Source organism: Salmo trutta, chromosome 4, assembly GCF_901001165.1.
Source record: "Salmo trutta chromosome 4, fSalTru1.1, whole genome shotgun sequence".
Taxonomy (NCBI): domain Eukaryota; kingdom Metazoa; phylum Chordata; class Actinopteri; order Salmoniformes; family Salmonidae; genus Salmo; species Salmo trutta.
Window position 1 is genome coordinate 44,895,969 of NC_042960.1, and position 15,817 is coordinate 44,911,785.

At 41.8% G+C, this 15,817-nt stretch overlaps 1 protein-coding gene across 2 annotated transcripts in view; it reads right to left on the bottom strand.

Moving 5' to 3' along the window:
* Positions 1–397: 397 nt before the first annotated feature.
* The window catches only part of si:dkey-239i20.4, a 29,721-nt gene continuing 14,301 nt past the window's right edge, over positions 398–15,817 (bottom strand). The window contains exons 1-10 of one of the 2 annotated variants that reach the window (XM_029750934.1): positions 14,854–15,810; positions 10,056–10,194; positions 9,599–9,787; positions 9,323–9,488; positions 7,818–7,960; positions 3,118–3,314; positions 2,906–3,041; positions 2,543–2,762; positions 1,634–1,706; positions 398–1,505 (exon numbers count right to left, since the gene is read on the bottom strand). In XM_029750934.1, the coding sequence (XP_029606794.1) occupies positions 1,076–1,505; positions 1,634–1,706; positions 2,543–2,762; positions 2,906–3,041; positions 3,118–3,314; positions 7,818–7,960; positions 9,323–9,488; positions 9,599–9,787; positions 10,056–10,187 (1,686 nt within the window). In that variant the 5' untranslated portion in view covers positions 10,188–10,194; positions 14,854–15,810 and the 3' untranslated portion in view covers positions 398–1,075. Of the gene's footprint in view, positions 1,506–1,633; positions 1,707–2,542; positions 2,763–2,905; positions 3,042–3,117; positions 3,315–7,817; positions 7,961–9,322; positions 9,489–9,598; positions 9,788–10,055; positions 10,195–14,853; positions 15,811–15,817 lie in introns of those variants that run through there. The other variant, XM_029750933.1, reaches the window with a different exon arrangement.

Genomic DNA, 15,817 nt, shown 5'->3' on the forward strand with positions numbered 1-15,817 from the left:
ATAACACAGGAATGGCTTCGGTACAAGTCTCTGAATGCCCTTGAGTGGCCCAGAGAAACTCCCCAAATACAGGAGTTGGACAAATCATGACCAATCAATTGATTTTACCACAAGTGGACTCCAATCAAGTTGTAGAAACATCTCAAGGATGATCAATAGAAACAGGATGCACCTGAGCTCTCATAGCAAAGGGTCTGAATACTTATGTAAATAAGGTATTTCTGTTTTTAGTTCTTTATACATTTGCGAAAAATTCCCAAAACCTTTTTTTGCTTTGTCATTATCCATTAAAGAATAAGGCTGTAACGTAACAAAACGTGGAAAAGGTCAAGGGGTCTAAAAACTTTCCGAAGGCACTGTATACCTTGAATTTAATAAACACATAGATTACATGAAATCAGTCATGATTGGCTTGATTTAGTTACACAATTTCAATATGGACAGTTCAGGGATAATTTGTTTTGCCCTCTTGATCAGAAATAGCCAAAGTTAATAAGACAAGTTGTAATTAATGGACTACATAATTTGGAAATGAAAAAGTAATGAGTGCACCAGCATTTTTCATTCATATAAGCCAGGGTTTCCCAAACTTGGTCCTGGGCCCCCCCCCCCCCCGTGGGTGCACATTTTGGTTTTTCCCTAGTGCTACACAGCTGATCAAAATAACCAACTCATCATCAAGCTTTGATTATTTGAATCAGCTGTGTAGTGCTAGGACAAAAATGAAAACATTCACCCAGGGGGGCCCCAGGGCCGCGTTTGGAAAACACTGATATTGCCACAGTATAATTTCTGTCTTAAACAAGAAATTGCTTTATTTTAGTTGCACTGAATGACTGTGAAATAGTTTAATCACCCCTTAGCCTGTTCGGTTACTAGGTTTTATTTCTACCAAAGATAATAAATAGCCTGTAGAGTGCGAACATGTCTTGGAAAATGTTTGGATAAAGCGAGGATAAGTTAACACTGACGTCACATGTAGCTCGGCTTTTAGAGGACAGTACATTTTGGAAGCAATTAAGACCAGCTGTGCGGGTGATGGTGGCCAACAGTGGATGCAATAGGCCCATAGTGTTCATTTCCACCCCCATATGATCTCAGGTAGACTGTACATCTTATAGAGGAGGCCTGTGGGGAGTGATGAGAGACTGTGTCTGGTATAGAAGGTTGTTAGTAGGAGAACAGTGCCAGACAGAGTCAGTATCAGTATCAGACTAGAGGAGGCTCTGGTTCTGCTCTCTGGTTGTGGGGGCATCCTGGTCCTGAAGGGCTGGGCTACACGCTCCCACTGGGTGAGGATGGCCTGTCGGGCTCCATCCCACTGTCCTGGCCCTCTCAGACGGTACTGGTACGGGGTGCAGGGCCCCAGCAGCACACGCAAACCCACATCAGGCTCCCTCAACAGCAGCCCTAGGAGATTAGGACGAACCCCCAACTCCTCTGCCATGGAGTCCATGTAGGGGATATGATCCACCTGGAGAGGGTGACGCTCCAAACAGGCAAACCTGGAGGGAGGAGGAGGGTATACACACACAGGTGTTTTGAAAGTGCTTATACATCATTTTTAAATAGTTTACCTATTAGCAAACGAATTACAGTATATGAGTGTAATAACGCATGGATGTTGTCCCACCTGTTTTGCAAGGTGCTGGTGTCTCTCTTTACGTCCTGAAGCATGGCTTCTTCTGAGGGCAGTGTTAGTAACCCTGGAGCAAGAAATCATGTATTCCACACATTACTATTGACACAAACCTCAAATCTTCCATCGCTCACATTCAAATATACTAGGGTGCCCAACTTCAGACACAGAGCTCTGGGATGAATCAGGAAAAGGAGAGTTAGTGAGGGAGTTGTTATTTATTTTTATTTCACCTTTATTTAACCAGGTAGGCCAGTTGAGAACAAGTTCTCATTTACAACTGCGACCTGGCCAAGATAAAGCAAAGCAGTGTGACACAAACAACAACACAGAGTTACACATGGAATAAACAAACGTACAGTCAATAACACAAAAGAAAAGCCTATATACAGTGTGTGCAAATGAAGTAAGATTAGGGAGATAAGGCAATAAATAGGCCGTAGTGGCGAAATAATTACAATTTCGCAAATAAACACTGGAGTGATAGATGTGCAGAAGATGAATGTGCAAGTAGAGATACTGGGGTGCAAAGGAGCAAAACATTTTAATAAATAAATATATATATATATATATATATATATAAACAATATGGGGATGCTTAAAGTTAGTGAAAGAGATATGAGTCTCCAGCTTCAGTGATTTTTGCAATTTTTTCCAGTCATTGGCAGCAGAGAACTGGAAGGAACGACGGCCAAAGGAGGAATTGGCTTTGGGGGTGACCAGTGAAATATACCTGCTGGAGCGTGTTCTACGGGTGTGTGCTGCTATGGTGACCAGTGAGCTAAGATAAGGCAGGGCTTTACCTAGCAAGGACTTATAGATGACCTGGAGCCAGTGGGTTTGGCAACGAATATGAAGCGAGGGCCAGCCAACGAGAGCATACAGGTCGCAGTTAGTTGTTACCTTTAAAGACCTGGGTGGCCCAGCGGGCCTGCATCTCAGCCAGAGGGTTGATGGCTCCCAGATTACAGATGAAGCCCACTACAGCCAGACTGGGCCGAGCCAGCCCCAGGGGAAACACATGACGGTACAGACACAGGCGGTGACCACCATTAGCCAGCAGACCCGAAGGCAGGAAAGGAAAGTCATAGTTGTAGCCGGTGGCAAACACAACAACATCCACCTAGGGAAGAGAGGGAAGGTAGTGTAGAGGGGATAAGGGAAGAGTAGGTGTGTGTGTGTGTGTGTGTGTGTGTGTGTGTGTGTGTGTGTGTGTGTGTGTGTGTGTGTGTGTGTGTGTGTGTGTGTGTGTGTGTGTGTCTTCACCTTTTCCACGACGCTCCCGTCCTCAAACACCACACTGGAGCCTTTGATCTCCCTGATGTTAGGTTTGACCAGAACACGACCAGAGATGATTCGACCAGGTAGATCATCATTCACCACCGGGATCTGGGCAAAGAACCTGAAATAGATGGATGGATCAATGGATGGATCAATCAATCGGTCAGTTAGTCAGTCAGATGTGTAGAGATTTTTACCTGTGTTTTGGCTGTAGGCCATACAGTCTGTGGTCGAAGGTTCTGTTCAGTTTCTTCTCCATCATCCTGGTAATCCAGGAGGGGAAGAGCTTCTGCACTAGCCTGTCCAATCTTGAAGTGCCCAACAGGTCACCTGGCAGTCCCCCCGCCCCCACCCTGCTGACCACCCACGCCCCTTTCCGCGTGCTGAGGTACACCTGTAGACCAGGAGAGAAAGTGTTAATGATCTTGGCAGGGATTGCAAACTCTATTCCTGTTCATGCTAGCTAGGAGTTTTTCATACTTCCGTCAGGGTTTCTTGAAAGACGGGACAATCTCAACTTTTCTTTCATAATTTTTTTTCCAGAAAGGTGCACTATACAGAAATTGCTACACCATTTTCTGGTTGCTAAAATTCTAATAGTTTGCCTAATTTGTCTTTATGTGACAAAACAAGCAAGTATAGTGTAGCTCAGGTATTCCCAAACTGGGGTACCCCCAGGGGTACGCGTAATGCCGTCCGGCTTACGCCAAATAAAAATGTGATTCAAATGTAGTGTTCAGCGAAATAACAACACAATGTCAAACACAGGTAGCCTAGTCAAATTATTAACATCCAATCACATTAACCATTACTCTCTCGCGGGAATTCCACTAACGGTCCATATGTAGCCAAACGTAGCTGCTGCTCATTCCGTTTGCTCAAAAATTGATAAATGGTTAAAAAAAGTAAGGCCCGCGTCTATATGGACACATACCAGCTCTACTGGTAGTACTGCTACTACCAGCAGTACTACACCTGCACCTGTCGACGACACAAGTTCTTCTGCTTCCACGAGCACATCCAATGCTCGCATCAGTAATTATATATTTGTTGTTAGCCCAGCTAGCATGGACACTGACAGTTGTGAATCTGATGCAGAAGAAGAGCTGCTGCCCCCTTACCCGGGAAAGCACTGAACAACAGACAGGGACGTTGGACCATCGAAAAGGCGCAAATATGATGAGAACTACATTGATTTGGGGTTCACTTATATTGTGTAGTGCCTTTCCTCAGCCACAGTGTGTTATATGTGTGTGTATTATATGTGTAAAAGTACTATCTCACAACTCGATTAAACGTTCATTCTTGCGCAGACATTTAGAAAACATGCCAATTTGAAAAATAAAGTTTTTTGAGCGAGAATTAAGACGACTTTCAAGTAGTAAGACATGTAGAAATGCAACAGATACCATTAATAAGAAGGGTCTAGAAGCGTCTTATATGGTGAGCTACCGAGTGGCTAGGACAGGCAAGCCCCACACTATTGTGGAGGACTTAATTCTTCCTGCTGCCGCGGATATGGCTGGGACAATGCTGGGGGAAAAGGCCCAAAAAACTATACAGACAATTCCTTCATCAAACAACACTTGGCAGGAGATGTTTTGAAACAATTACTGCTTCGCATACAAGCTAGTGAATTCTATGCGTTACAGCTGGATGAGTCAACAGACGTGGCGGGCCTGGCACAGCTCCTGGTATATGTCCATTATGTTTATGGGGGGTTAATTAAGGAAGACTCTAATTAAGGCTCTTCTGGAAACTAGGACAACAGGAGAGGATATTTTAAAGTACTGGACAGCTTTGTGACATCAAATGGACTGGTCAAGATGTGTTGGTATCTGTACTGATGGCACAAAAGCCATGACAGGGAGACATAGTGGAGTGGTAAGGCGCTTCCAAGCAGTTGCTCCCGACTCCACTTGGGTACACTGCAGCATCCACCGAGAGGCTCTTGCGGCCAAGGGAATGTCTGACGGCTTAAAAGACGTTTTGGATACTACAGTAAAAATGGTTAACTTTGTTAAAGCAAGGGGCAAAGTATTGACACGTTTTTTTAAATTGAGAGACGAGCTTAAAGTTTTCTTTACTGACCATAATTTTCACTTGTCTGACCGCTTGCATGATGACAAGTTTCTCACACGACTGGCCTATCTGGGTGATGTTTTTTCTCACCTGAATGATCTGAATGTAGGATTACAGGGACTCTCCGCAACTATATTCAATGTGTGGGACAAAATTGAGGCTATGATTAAGAAGTTGGAGCTCTTCTCTGTCTGCATTAACAAGGACAACAAAGGTCTTTCCATCATTGTATGATTTTCTGTGTGCAAATACGGACAATGTCAAATGTGATATAGCGAAGCACCTGAGTGAGTTGGGTTCGCATTTACGCAGGTACTTTCTCGAAACGGATGACACAAACAACTGGATTCGTTATCCTTTCATGCCCTGCCTGCAGTCCACTTACCGATATCTGAACAAGAGAGGCTCATCGAAATTGCAACAAGTGGATCTGTGAAAATTGAATTTAATCAGAAGCCACTGCTAGATTTATGGATTGGGCTTTGCTCGGAGTATCCTGCCTTGGAAAATTGCGCTGTTAAGACACTTATGCCCTTTGCAACCACGTACCAATGTGAGAGTGGATTCTCGGCCCTCACTAGCATGAAAACTAAATACAGGCACAGACTTTGTGGAAAATGATTTAAGACTGGGACTCTCTCCAATACTAGCCAGCATTGCAGAGTTATGCGCATCCTTTCAAGCACACCCTTCTCATTAACCTGTGGTGAGTTATTCACAATTTTCCATGAACAAATAAGGTTTTATATGTAAGATGGCTAAATAAAGAGCAGCATTTCTTCTTATTATATTATTATTTGTGCCCTGGTCCTATAAGAGCTCTTTGTCACTTTCCACTAGCCGGGTTGTGACAAAAACTCACACTCTTTCTTATGATTAATAAATGTATCGTATAGTGTGTGTGGCAGGCTTACAATGATGGCAAAAAAACTACATTTGAGAGTACGCTGACCCTGGTGCTAGAGGGGGTACGCAGCTGGAGGTTGAACGTTTGAAGGGTTAGGGGACTAAGACAAGTTTGGGAACCACTGCTGTAAACGAACAGTATCATTTCAGTTGAGTGTACTAGAGCTTCGCCTGTTTACCGGAAGCTGATGCTGTTGCTATGCAACCTCTTGCTAGCATGTTAGCATAACAAATGACTAGCTAAACATTTTACGATTTTGGGTGTGTTCGTAAATTCAATCTGGAGTGCCAGAGTGAGCTCTGGACGTTCATAAATCCAGAGCGTTGTCAGATTGTCCATTCGTAAATTCAGTGTTTCGCTCTCAGAGAGTTCAGACACTCTGGCCCGTGAGTAGGGTTGATCCGAGCGTTCAACGGTAGTCAAGCACCCAAGCTAACTGGCTAATATTGGCTAGCTACTTCCAGACACAAAAGAGAGAACACCTCACTCTGACCATTTTACTAGCCCTAGCAGAGCTGGTTAGGCAGTTTTCATGTTATCCAGGGCGTAGGTGACTGTAACTGTGCTGCTGGCAACAATTTAAGAACTATTTTTTTTGCCGACGTTTACTGACACCGGTCATGTTCAACGACGTTTACTGACACCGGTCATGTTCAACGACGTTTACTGACACCGGTCATGTTCAACGACGTTTACTGACACCGGTCATGTTCAACGACGTTTACTGACACCGGTCATGTTCAACGGGTGTTGAGCGTTCATAAATTCATCAGTTATTTTGCGCGAGAGTGCTCTGAAATCGGAGTACATATGCAGAATTAACAATGTCCATTGAAAAGCACGACTATACCACTTAGCTAAGAATGATGTGAATAATGAAGTCAATAAACGTTGGGTAGTTAGTTAGATAGCAAATAGTTAATATACTGCCTGGCAATTTCAATGTAATAGTAGCCAACTCACATTAGGTATCTAGCTAACATACCAGTACATACTGCTGTAAGGATAGTGTATCTAACAAACTGTCAGCCAACATAACGTGTAACGTAACTTACTTGAAAAGTCATGACTTTATTACATTGCTCAACATTTTCTTAACATTTGTCACAATTAGTTAAAGCATTGAATTTGTATTGGCTCTCGTCGGACTCCGGCTGCATATTTTCCGCCATTTTCTTCCAATCTGAAAAGTTATGAAGCCACGCCCATTTTCAGAAAAATTGGATATGGGCCCTAAAAGCACAGAAATAGTGTCCACTGCATGTATACTTCGTATTTTGGCAAATTTAGTATGACATCCGGGAACTTTTGGCACGATAACTATATCCATACTATGACAAATAAGCATACTATATACTCAATTCACATCACAAATAGTATATGGTTAAATTTGAATATTCAAACACAGCTATAGAGAAGGGGTCCTTATGGTATAGCTGACCCTGCTCATTCCTGATTCATTTTAGACAAATCTGACAGAGTTGACCAACTCTTTGGAGACAATTTTTAGGATCAATATTATTTTAAGCCACAGAGGGCTATTTCAAGAAACTACACAATATCCCTTTTTCAGTTAATATTATTGGCATAATTATTATTTTTTTAAACACTTTTTTTGGAGAGTTTGAAATTGGGATCCTTTGCACTGAATAAGGGCATTTATGGGCATGGTGCTGACATGGAAATTAATAATATTGAAAATATTTAAATTCCCAAAACAATTACTTTCCCTTATAAAATTATACTAAATTGAACGTTTAAGCTCAAATAAAGCAAAAAAAGGGATATTTCTACTTTTAAAATGAAGTTTCCCTGCCGGACATGGATTGTCCCAATTTTCAAGAAACCCTGCCCTGCATAATATCTGAAAGAAACACTTCCAGAAGAATCAGAGGATTTCCCACTCACCTGCTCCGCTACTCTGCTTGCATCCACAGCGATGTCACCTCCAGAATTCCCAATCCCAACCACCACCACCCTCTTCCCCTGCAACCCCTCAGCACTGCGGTATTCCCAACTGTGAAAGTACGTGCCCTCAAACTCCTCTATACCTGGGAGGATCAGATAATCAAATTATAAATAATGATACTCATGGTAATTGATTGATGATGATGATTGAGCATGATATTCAAATGATACTTTGTGAATGGGATATACAGGGATATACAGTGCCTTCAAAAAGTATTCATACCCTTTTACTTTTTCTGCATTTTGTTATGTTACAGCCTGAATTTAAAATGCATTAAATTGAGATGTGTCACTCACCTCACCTCCATAATGTCAAAGTGGAATCATGTTTTTAGAAATTTTTACAAATGAATAAAAAATGAAAAGCTGAAATTTCTGTATTGACTACCTCATCTCTGTACCCCACACATACAATTAACACAGGTACAACCACAAAGATCAAGGAGGTTTTCCAATGCTTCGCAAAGAAGGGCACCTAGTGGTAGATAAAAAAAGCATAGAATATCCCTTAGAGCATGGTGAAGTTATTAACTACCCTTTGGGTGGTGTATCAATACACCCAATTTACCGATGACTCCCTGGAAAATAGTGGCAGTTGTTACTGAGTGAAGTATCCTGGCTAAATAAATGAAATGAGCCACTGCAAGATACAGGCGTATCATGTTATGGGTATGCTTGTCATCAACAAGGACCAGGCAGTGTTTTAGGATAAAAAGAAACAGAATAGAGCTTAGCACAGGCAAAATCATAGAGGAACACCTGGTTCACTCTTCTTTCCAATAGACACTGGGTGACAAATTCCCCTTTCAGCAGTACAACTAGGCCAAATATACACTGCAGTTAACTTACCAAGACGACATTGAAAGTTTTTGAGTGGCCTAGTTACAGTTTCTACTTAAATTGGCTTGAAAATCTATGGCAAGAAAATGGCTGTCTAACAATGATTAACAACCAACTTGACAGGAGTGTGAATACTTATGAGATATTTCTGTATTTCATTTTCAATAAATTTGCATTTCTAAAAACTTGTTTTCACTTATAAATTATGGGCTATTGTGTGTAGATGGTTGAGAAAAAATATATTTAATCAATTTTGATTTGAGCTTGTAACACAACAAAATGTGGAATAAGTCAAGGAGTATGAATACTTTCTGATGGCACTGTGTCTGTATGTCTGTCTGTCTGTCTGTCTGTCTGTCTGTCTGTCTGTCTGTCTGTCTGTCTGTCTGTATGTATGTATATATGTATATATGTATATATGTATGTATGTATGTATGTATGTATGTATGTATGTATGTATGTATGTATGTATGTATGTATGTATGATGTGAATAGGATTTGAGTCTATATATCTCCAGTGATAGTAGCATATAAATGGGAAATAATCAAATACACAATGACAATGACAATGGGGACTATGATAGTGATAGAGAATTTAAAGTTACCTGGGAAGTCATTGAGAGGCAAGTGTGGTTGTGTAAAGTGACCGGTGCAGACCATCACAGCATCAAAGACCTGAGTCTCCCTCTGACCTTCTCTCTTCTCTGTCTTCACCTCCCACTGGCCAGACACTGGGAAGTCTGGCCTCTGACGCACACTCACCACAGTGGTCTGACACATGCAGCCACACACATTAAATTAATCACTATTTACCGTCGAATGGATCCTAACATAAGATGTGACTGAATAAACATCCACTTCCTTCCTTCATGCCGTCTGACCTGGAAGTAGATGTGCTTGAAGAGGTCAAAGGTCTGAGCGTAAAGTCGTAGGTAGCTCAGCAGCTGGGAGTGGTGCATGTTGTTGGGCAGGTGAGCAGGAGGAGGGAAATCACTGTATGACATCATCTCCTTGGAGCTGTTGATGATGACAGACTCGTAGATGTTGGCTCTTCCTGGGTCTGGATGCTCCTAAAGGACAAGGACAGACTGAGGATAAGCACTAATATGCCCAATACATTAGATATTGGAACAAAGCCAGGGTAATTTATACTGGATAAGCTTTAGATATTGAAAGAGAGCCGGTGTTGTTTAAATATGGATCTCCAGCAGTAGCAGACACACACACTCCCAGTGACTGAGCAGATGGATGTTCTCCCTGTATCTTCTTACTGAGACGAACACACTAATCCACTAAACTGGTTAATCAGGCTCCAGGTTCCTCAGCCAGCTCCCTCACCTTGAACCTCCACAGCCCCCCGATGTCTTCACTGCTCTCGAAGCAGGTGGGTTCCAGACCCTCATCCAGACAGCTCTTGATGCTGGTCAGACCTGAGGGACCCGCCCCGATCACTGCTACTGTACACACCATGATGGAACTACAGAGAAAGAGAGAGATGGTTAGTACCAATGAAAGTGCCATTGGAATAACTACAACCAATAACGAATACATAAGTTACAATATCACTCTCACTTCTGTCCATGCACACCATCACACATGTCCACTTGTGGTGAGATTGAGGAACCCTGACCTGTACAGGCAGGGGAGGGTCATGGTCAGACCTAATCAGTGTCTGATTGGTTAATGGGGAGTGGCAGTGTCTCAAGGGGATGGTCATGAAAATGTTCAGCTCGGTGCCAAAGTTTAGACCCCTTGACTATAGGCCCTGGTGGGGAGATGGGCATTGGAGTGAGGTGGGGATGAGAGAAGCACAGCACCACTGGAAGTGGAATTGTCAATGCTTTTTAATTAGTTGTATTTTAACCGTGTTGTTTTATTTGAATTGTGAAACAGAGAAACAGGAAAAAAACTTGAAACAGTCATTTGCATTTCTCTGAAGGCGCTGATTGGCTTTTCAACCCACACACAATTTTCAATCAATAAATGATTGGCTTAGAGACCTACAGCTATTTAAGTGGGGTTGAGTAAATCTGTACTGTAACTGTACATTCATCTCACCCCTTTAACCTTCGAATGAGAGAATGTATACCTTAACATTTAGTTTATCTACAGAGAGAAGCAGCAGTTACATGGATGTGAACTTTGGGCTATTTTCTTTTATAGCTTCTGCCCTGGTCTCCACTCCTTGAGGGAATGAGGCAGCGGGAGGTTAAGGGGCAGTCTCTATTGCACTCCACACTGCCCTCTCCCACCTGGACAAGAGGAACACTTGTGCGAACATATTGTTTATTGACTACAGCTCAGCTTTCAACACCATAGTGCCCTCCAAGCTCATCACTAAGCTAAGCACCCTGGGACTGAACACCTCCCTCTGCAACTGGTTCCTGGACTTCCTGACGGGCCACCCGTAGGTGGTGAGAAGTAGGCAACAACACATCCGCCACGCTGACCCTCAACACGGGGCCCCTCACGGGTGCATGCTTGGTCCTCTCTTTTACTCCCTGTTCACACACGACTCCAACACTATTATTAAGTTTGTCGACGAAGATGAGACCTGGCAGTGTGGTGTCAGGACAACAACCTCTCCCTCAACGTCAGCAAGACAAAGGAGCTGATCACGGACTACAGGAAACGGAGGGCCGAGCCCGCCCCCATTCATGACTTGTGTTTGTTAGTGACAGAGACATGGTTGTTGCATTCAATGGCTCTCACCAAGTGAGTGCCTACGTGAATATGTTTTCATTCATATTAAACTCTTTATGACAATACATAACAAATACCTTAAGGTCTTACGTTGACAGTCTAGTTTTACTCTAGCACACTGGGCCCTGTTTCCCAAAAGCATCTTAAGGCTACGTTCATCTTTAGAACCTTCATAGGAGCATCATTACATCTCTGAGCTGTTTCCTCAAATCATTGTTACTAACATTGCACTTGAAAACGCTTGTTATTTACCAACTGCCTCAGACCACTTGAACAGCTTAGTGGGTTATTAGATACGTTTGTTCTCTCCCGAGTCACTTTATACACAGAAGATATCCGCTAAACATAGAATCAACATGTTTATCTGTCTCTCAGTGACTACAAATACAAAGTTGCCAATGTCTTTGCAATTGTTAAATTTTTGAATGAAAACCGAGATGACTGCATTAAAAGATAAATAGCCAGCCCTACAGTATTGTCACGCCTACTCCCGCTCCGGCGCTCGACGTCGCCGGTCTACTAACCACCGGCCCTGGCAATCATCATTAAGCACACCTGCTCCCTGTCATTACGCACACCTGAACATCATTATTTCCATGATTAATCTCCCTTTATTTAGCCCTCAGTAGCCATCAGACACTAGTTACTATTGTTCTTATTCACGCTCTGTATGCGTCTCATGTTTTGTTTCTCTGCTTTTGTCATTATTAAACTCACCTTCTGCATCTGACTCCTGGCATATACAGTACCAGTCGAAAGTTTGGGCACACCTCCTCATTCAATAGTTTTTCTTTATTTTTTTGTATTTTCTACATTGTAGAATAATAGTGAAGACATCAAAACTATGAAATAACACATAAGGAATCATGTAGTAACCAAAAAACTCTTAGACATATCAAAATATATTTTATTTTTGAGATTCTTGTTAGTAGCCACCCTTTGCCTTGATGACAGCTTTGCGCACTCTTGGCATTCTCTCAACCAGCTTCACCTGGAAAGCTTTTCCAACAGTCTTGAAGGATATGCTGAGCACTTGTTGGCTGCTTTTCCTTCACTCTGCGGTCCAATTCATCCCAAACCATCTCAATTGGGTTGTGGTCGGGTGATTGTGGAGGCCAGGTCATCTGATGCAGCACTCCATCACTCTCCTTCTTGGTCAAATAGCCCTTACACAGACTGGAGATGTGTTGGGTCATTGTCCTGTTGAAAAACAAATGATAGTCCCACTAAGTGCAAACCAGATGGCATGGCGTATCACTGCAGAATGCTGTGGTAGCCATGCTGGTTAAGTGTGCCTTGAATTCTAAATAAATCACAGACAGTGTCACCAGCAAAGCACCCCCACACCATCACACCTCCTCTTCCATGCTTCACAGTAGGAACCATACATGCGTAGATATTCCGTTCACATACTCTGCGTTTCACAAAGACACGGCGGTTGGAACCAAAAATCTCACATTTGAACTCATCAGACCAAAGGACAGATTTCCACCAGTCTAATGTCCATTGCTCGTGTTTCTTGGCCCAAGCAAGTCTCTTCTTCTTATTGGTGTACTTTAGTAGTGGTTTCTTTGCAGCAATTCAACCATGAAGGCCTGATTCATGCAGTCTCCTCTGAACAGTTGATGTTAAGATGTGTCTGTTACTTGAACTCTGTGAAGCATTTATTTGGGCTACAATCTGAGTCTGGTAACTCTAATGAACTTACCCTCTGCAGCAGAGGTAACTCTGGGTCTTCCTTTCCTGTAGCGGTCCTCATGAGAGCCAGTTTCATCATAGCACTTGATGGTTTTTGCGACTGCACTTGAAGAAATGTTCAAAGTTCTTGACATTTTCCAGATTGACTGACCTTCATGTCTTAAAATAATGATGGACTGTCATTTCTCTTTGCTTATTTGAGCTGTTCTTGCCTTAATATGGACTTGGTATTTTACCAGATAGAGCTTTCTTCTGTATACCACCCCTACCTTGTCACAACACAACTGATTGGCTCAAATGCATTAATAAGGAAATTAATTCCACAAATGAACTTTTAACAAGGCACCCCTGTTAATTGAAATGCATTCCAGGTGACTACTTCATAATGCTGGTTGAGAGAATGCCAAGAGTGTGCAAAGCTGTCATCAAAGCAAAGGGTGGCTACTTTGAAGAGTCTCAAATATAAAATAGATTTTGATTTGTTTAACAATTGTTTGGTTACTACATCATTCCATATGTGTTATTTCATAGTTTATGTCTACAATGTAGAAAATTGTAGGAATAAAGAAAAACCCTGGAATGAGTAGGTGTGTCCACACTTTTGACTGGTACTGTACGTAACAAGTATAGGCTACATAGGCCTACGCTGTATAATTCAATAATATTGAAATCAATTTCATGTTCATTCCATTTAGCTATTTTTTTGCTAATTGTAGGCTACTGTCTGTAATTTTGACTCAATATATTTCATGATGTGTAACAACGCAATGATGTGCCAAATCTTGATTCAGTGCATCATGATAGGGTAAGCATTAGAATAACCTCCCTCAATATTTGCAGCCATAGGTGATATCTGTGATGATATCTTTTAAGGAGCTGATCCGTCATCAGTATTGTGGAATAATTACAATGTTAATTCTTTGGAGTCTAAGACGTTGGGGGAGGGAGGAGGCAGTGCTAAGCTGACATATGGAATTGTTTTAAGATGGTCATACTATGGATACTTTAGCTATTTGATTTTGAATTTTAGGACCCCTTTAGGTATAACATTTGTTATTTAAAAAAATGTATCTGATAAAATATTGATTTTGGCTTTTACTACTAAAGCCCATAGAAATGCATTGAATAACACATTCATAAATGGCAAAAAGGACAGTCAAAAAATATATCATAAGAAACAAGGTTTTGAAGTGTCTGTCCTAAATCTAGGATATATATCTTTTTTTTAAATCAGGAAATATATATTTTTGACACATATTACGCCTTCATACCCCTACCTTCATAATTCTATTCATTAAAAAAAAAAAAAAAACGGTACTGGTTACCTTCAGAGGAGTCCCGTGACACATGTGGGTGTCCTAGAGACAAAGGGAGAACACCATCATTTTGTTTGTGAGAATCTACCCTTTCCACAGTGCTGTCACAGTACTTTTGTAGCCCTAACAGTTCGAACGCTACCAAACAGATCTTGGCACATCGACGGTACTGACTTCAGACGACTCTCCTGACACTTGTGGAGGTCGCATAGCAGAACAGAGAACACCATCATGTACGTGAGTCTCTATTTCCATAATAATGTAGATCAAACCGTTTGGACGCTACAGACGTTTGCATGAGAAGACCGATTGAGACGCGTACAATTGTACAATTGATTGAGACGCACAATGCAACCCCCCCCATATCTCTAGCTTAAACTGACAGATTTTGATGGGGATTTTTTTATTATGTAACTTACATTTACGCACCGGTGCGTCAATCGACTCTAAGGGGTTTAAGGTAAGATTTGAATGGAGGAAGTTGATCCGAGATTCAGTAAACTATCGACACATGCCTCAACGTTCCCTCTGTGTGGGGTTTTGGGAAACGCATGTTACATCTTCGGACGTTGTAGCAAAGATGCATCCTTAAAAAAACTCGTAAGCCTAAATTCCATTGCCATTGGGAAACTCTTGGTTTGCATCTGGCGTGCACGTCACATTATGCTGGCTTGCAAGTGTTATTCCTATTGGAATTACAGCCAGAGGGAGGATATTCAACAATTGAAACTTTTAATCACAAACAAACTGCATTTGGAATGTCTGCAAAGGTAGGAAGGATGGATAAATGAGACCATCTAAATTGGAACAACCATCTCTGTAACAGGTGCAATAAGTCCAACTTCTAACAGATTGGATGGAAACATTAGACAATTATATGTTATTGTATGTTTGTGTAGCATAAAATCAATCAATCAATGTAGATGTAAAGCACAGATTTTGAAACAAACAAAAAGATCAACCAGAAATAGATCGTAACGGTTATTAACACCAACACATGGGTTCTTATACACCACTAAGAGTTCATTTAACTCCTGAATCAACTGTAGAAATGTTATAATGAAAATTCATCACTAGGTAACACTGGCCAATTTGTTGTGTACAAATATTCCCATTTACAGTCAGGTCAAAAATTATTGGCACCCTTGATAAAGATGAGCAAAAAATCTTCAGTTTTCCCGATGCCAAACTCACTACTAGTGTGAGCGCCCAAAGAGCATTTGACCTTGGCACTGCCTTTGGCCACGCACACCACTCCTGAACTTTACCAAGTACCAGGACATTTTAGACAAAAATCTATTTGTCTTTGCCAGGAGGGTGACACTTGGATGCAAGTGGATCGTCCAGCAAATTAATAACCCCAAGCAAATGTAAAAAATCCAC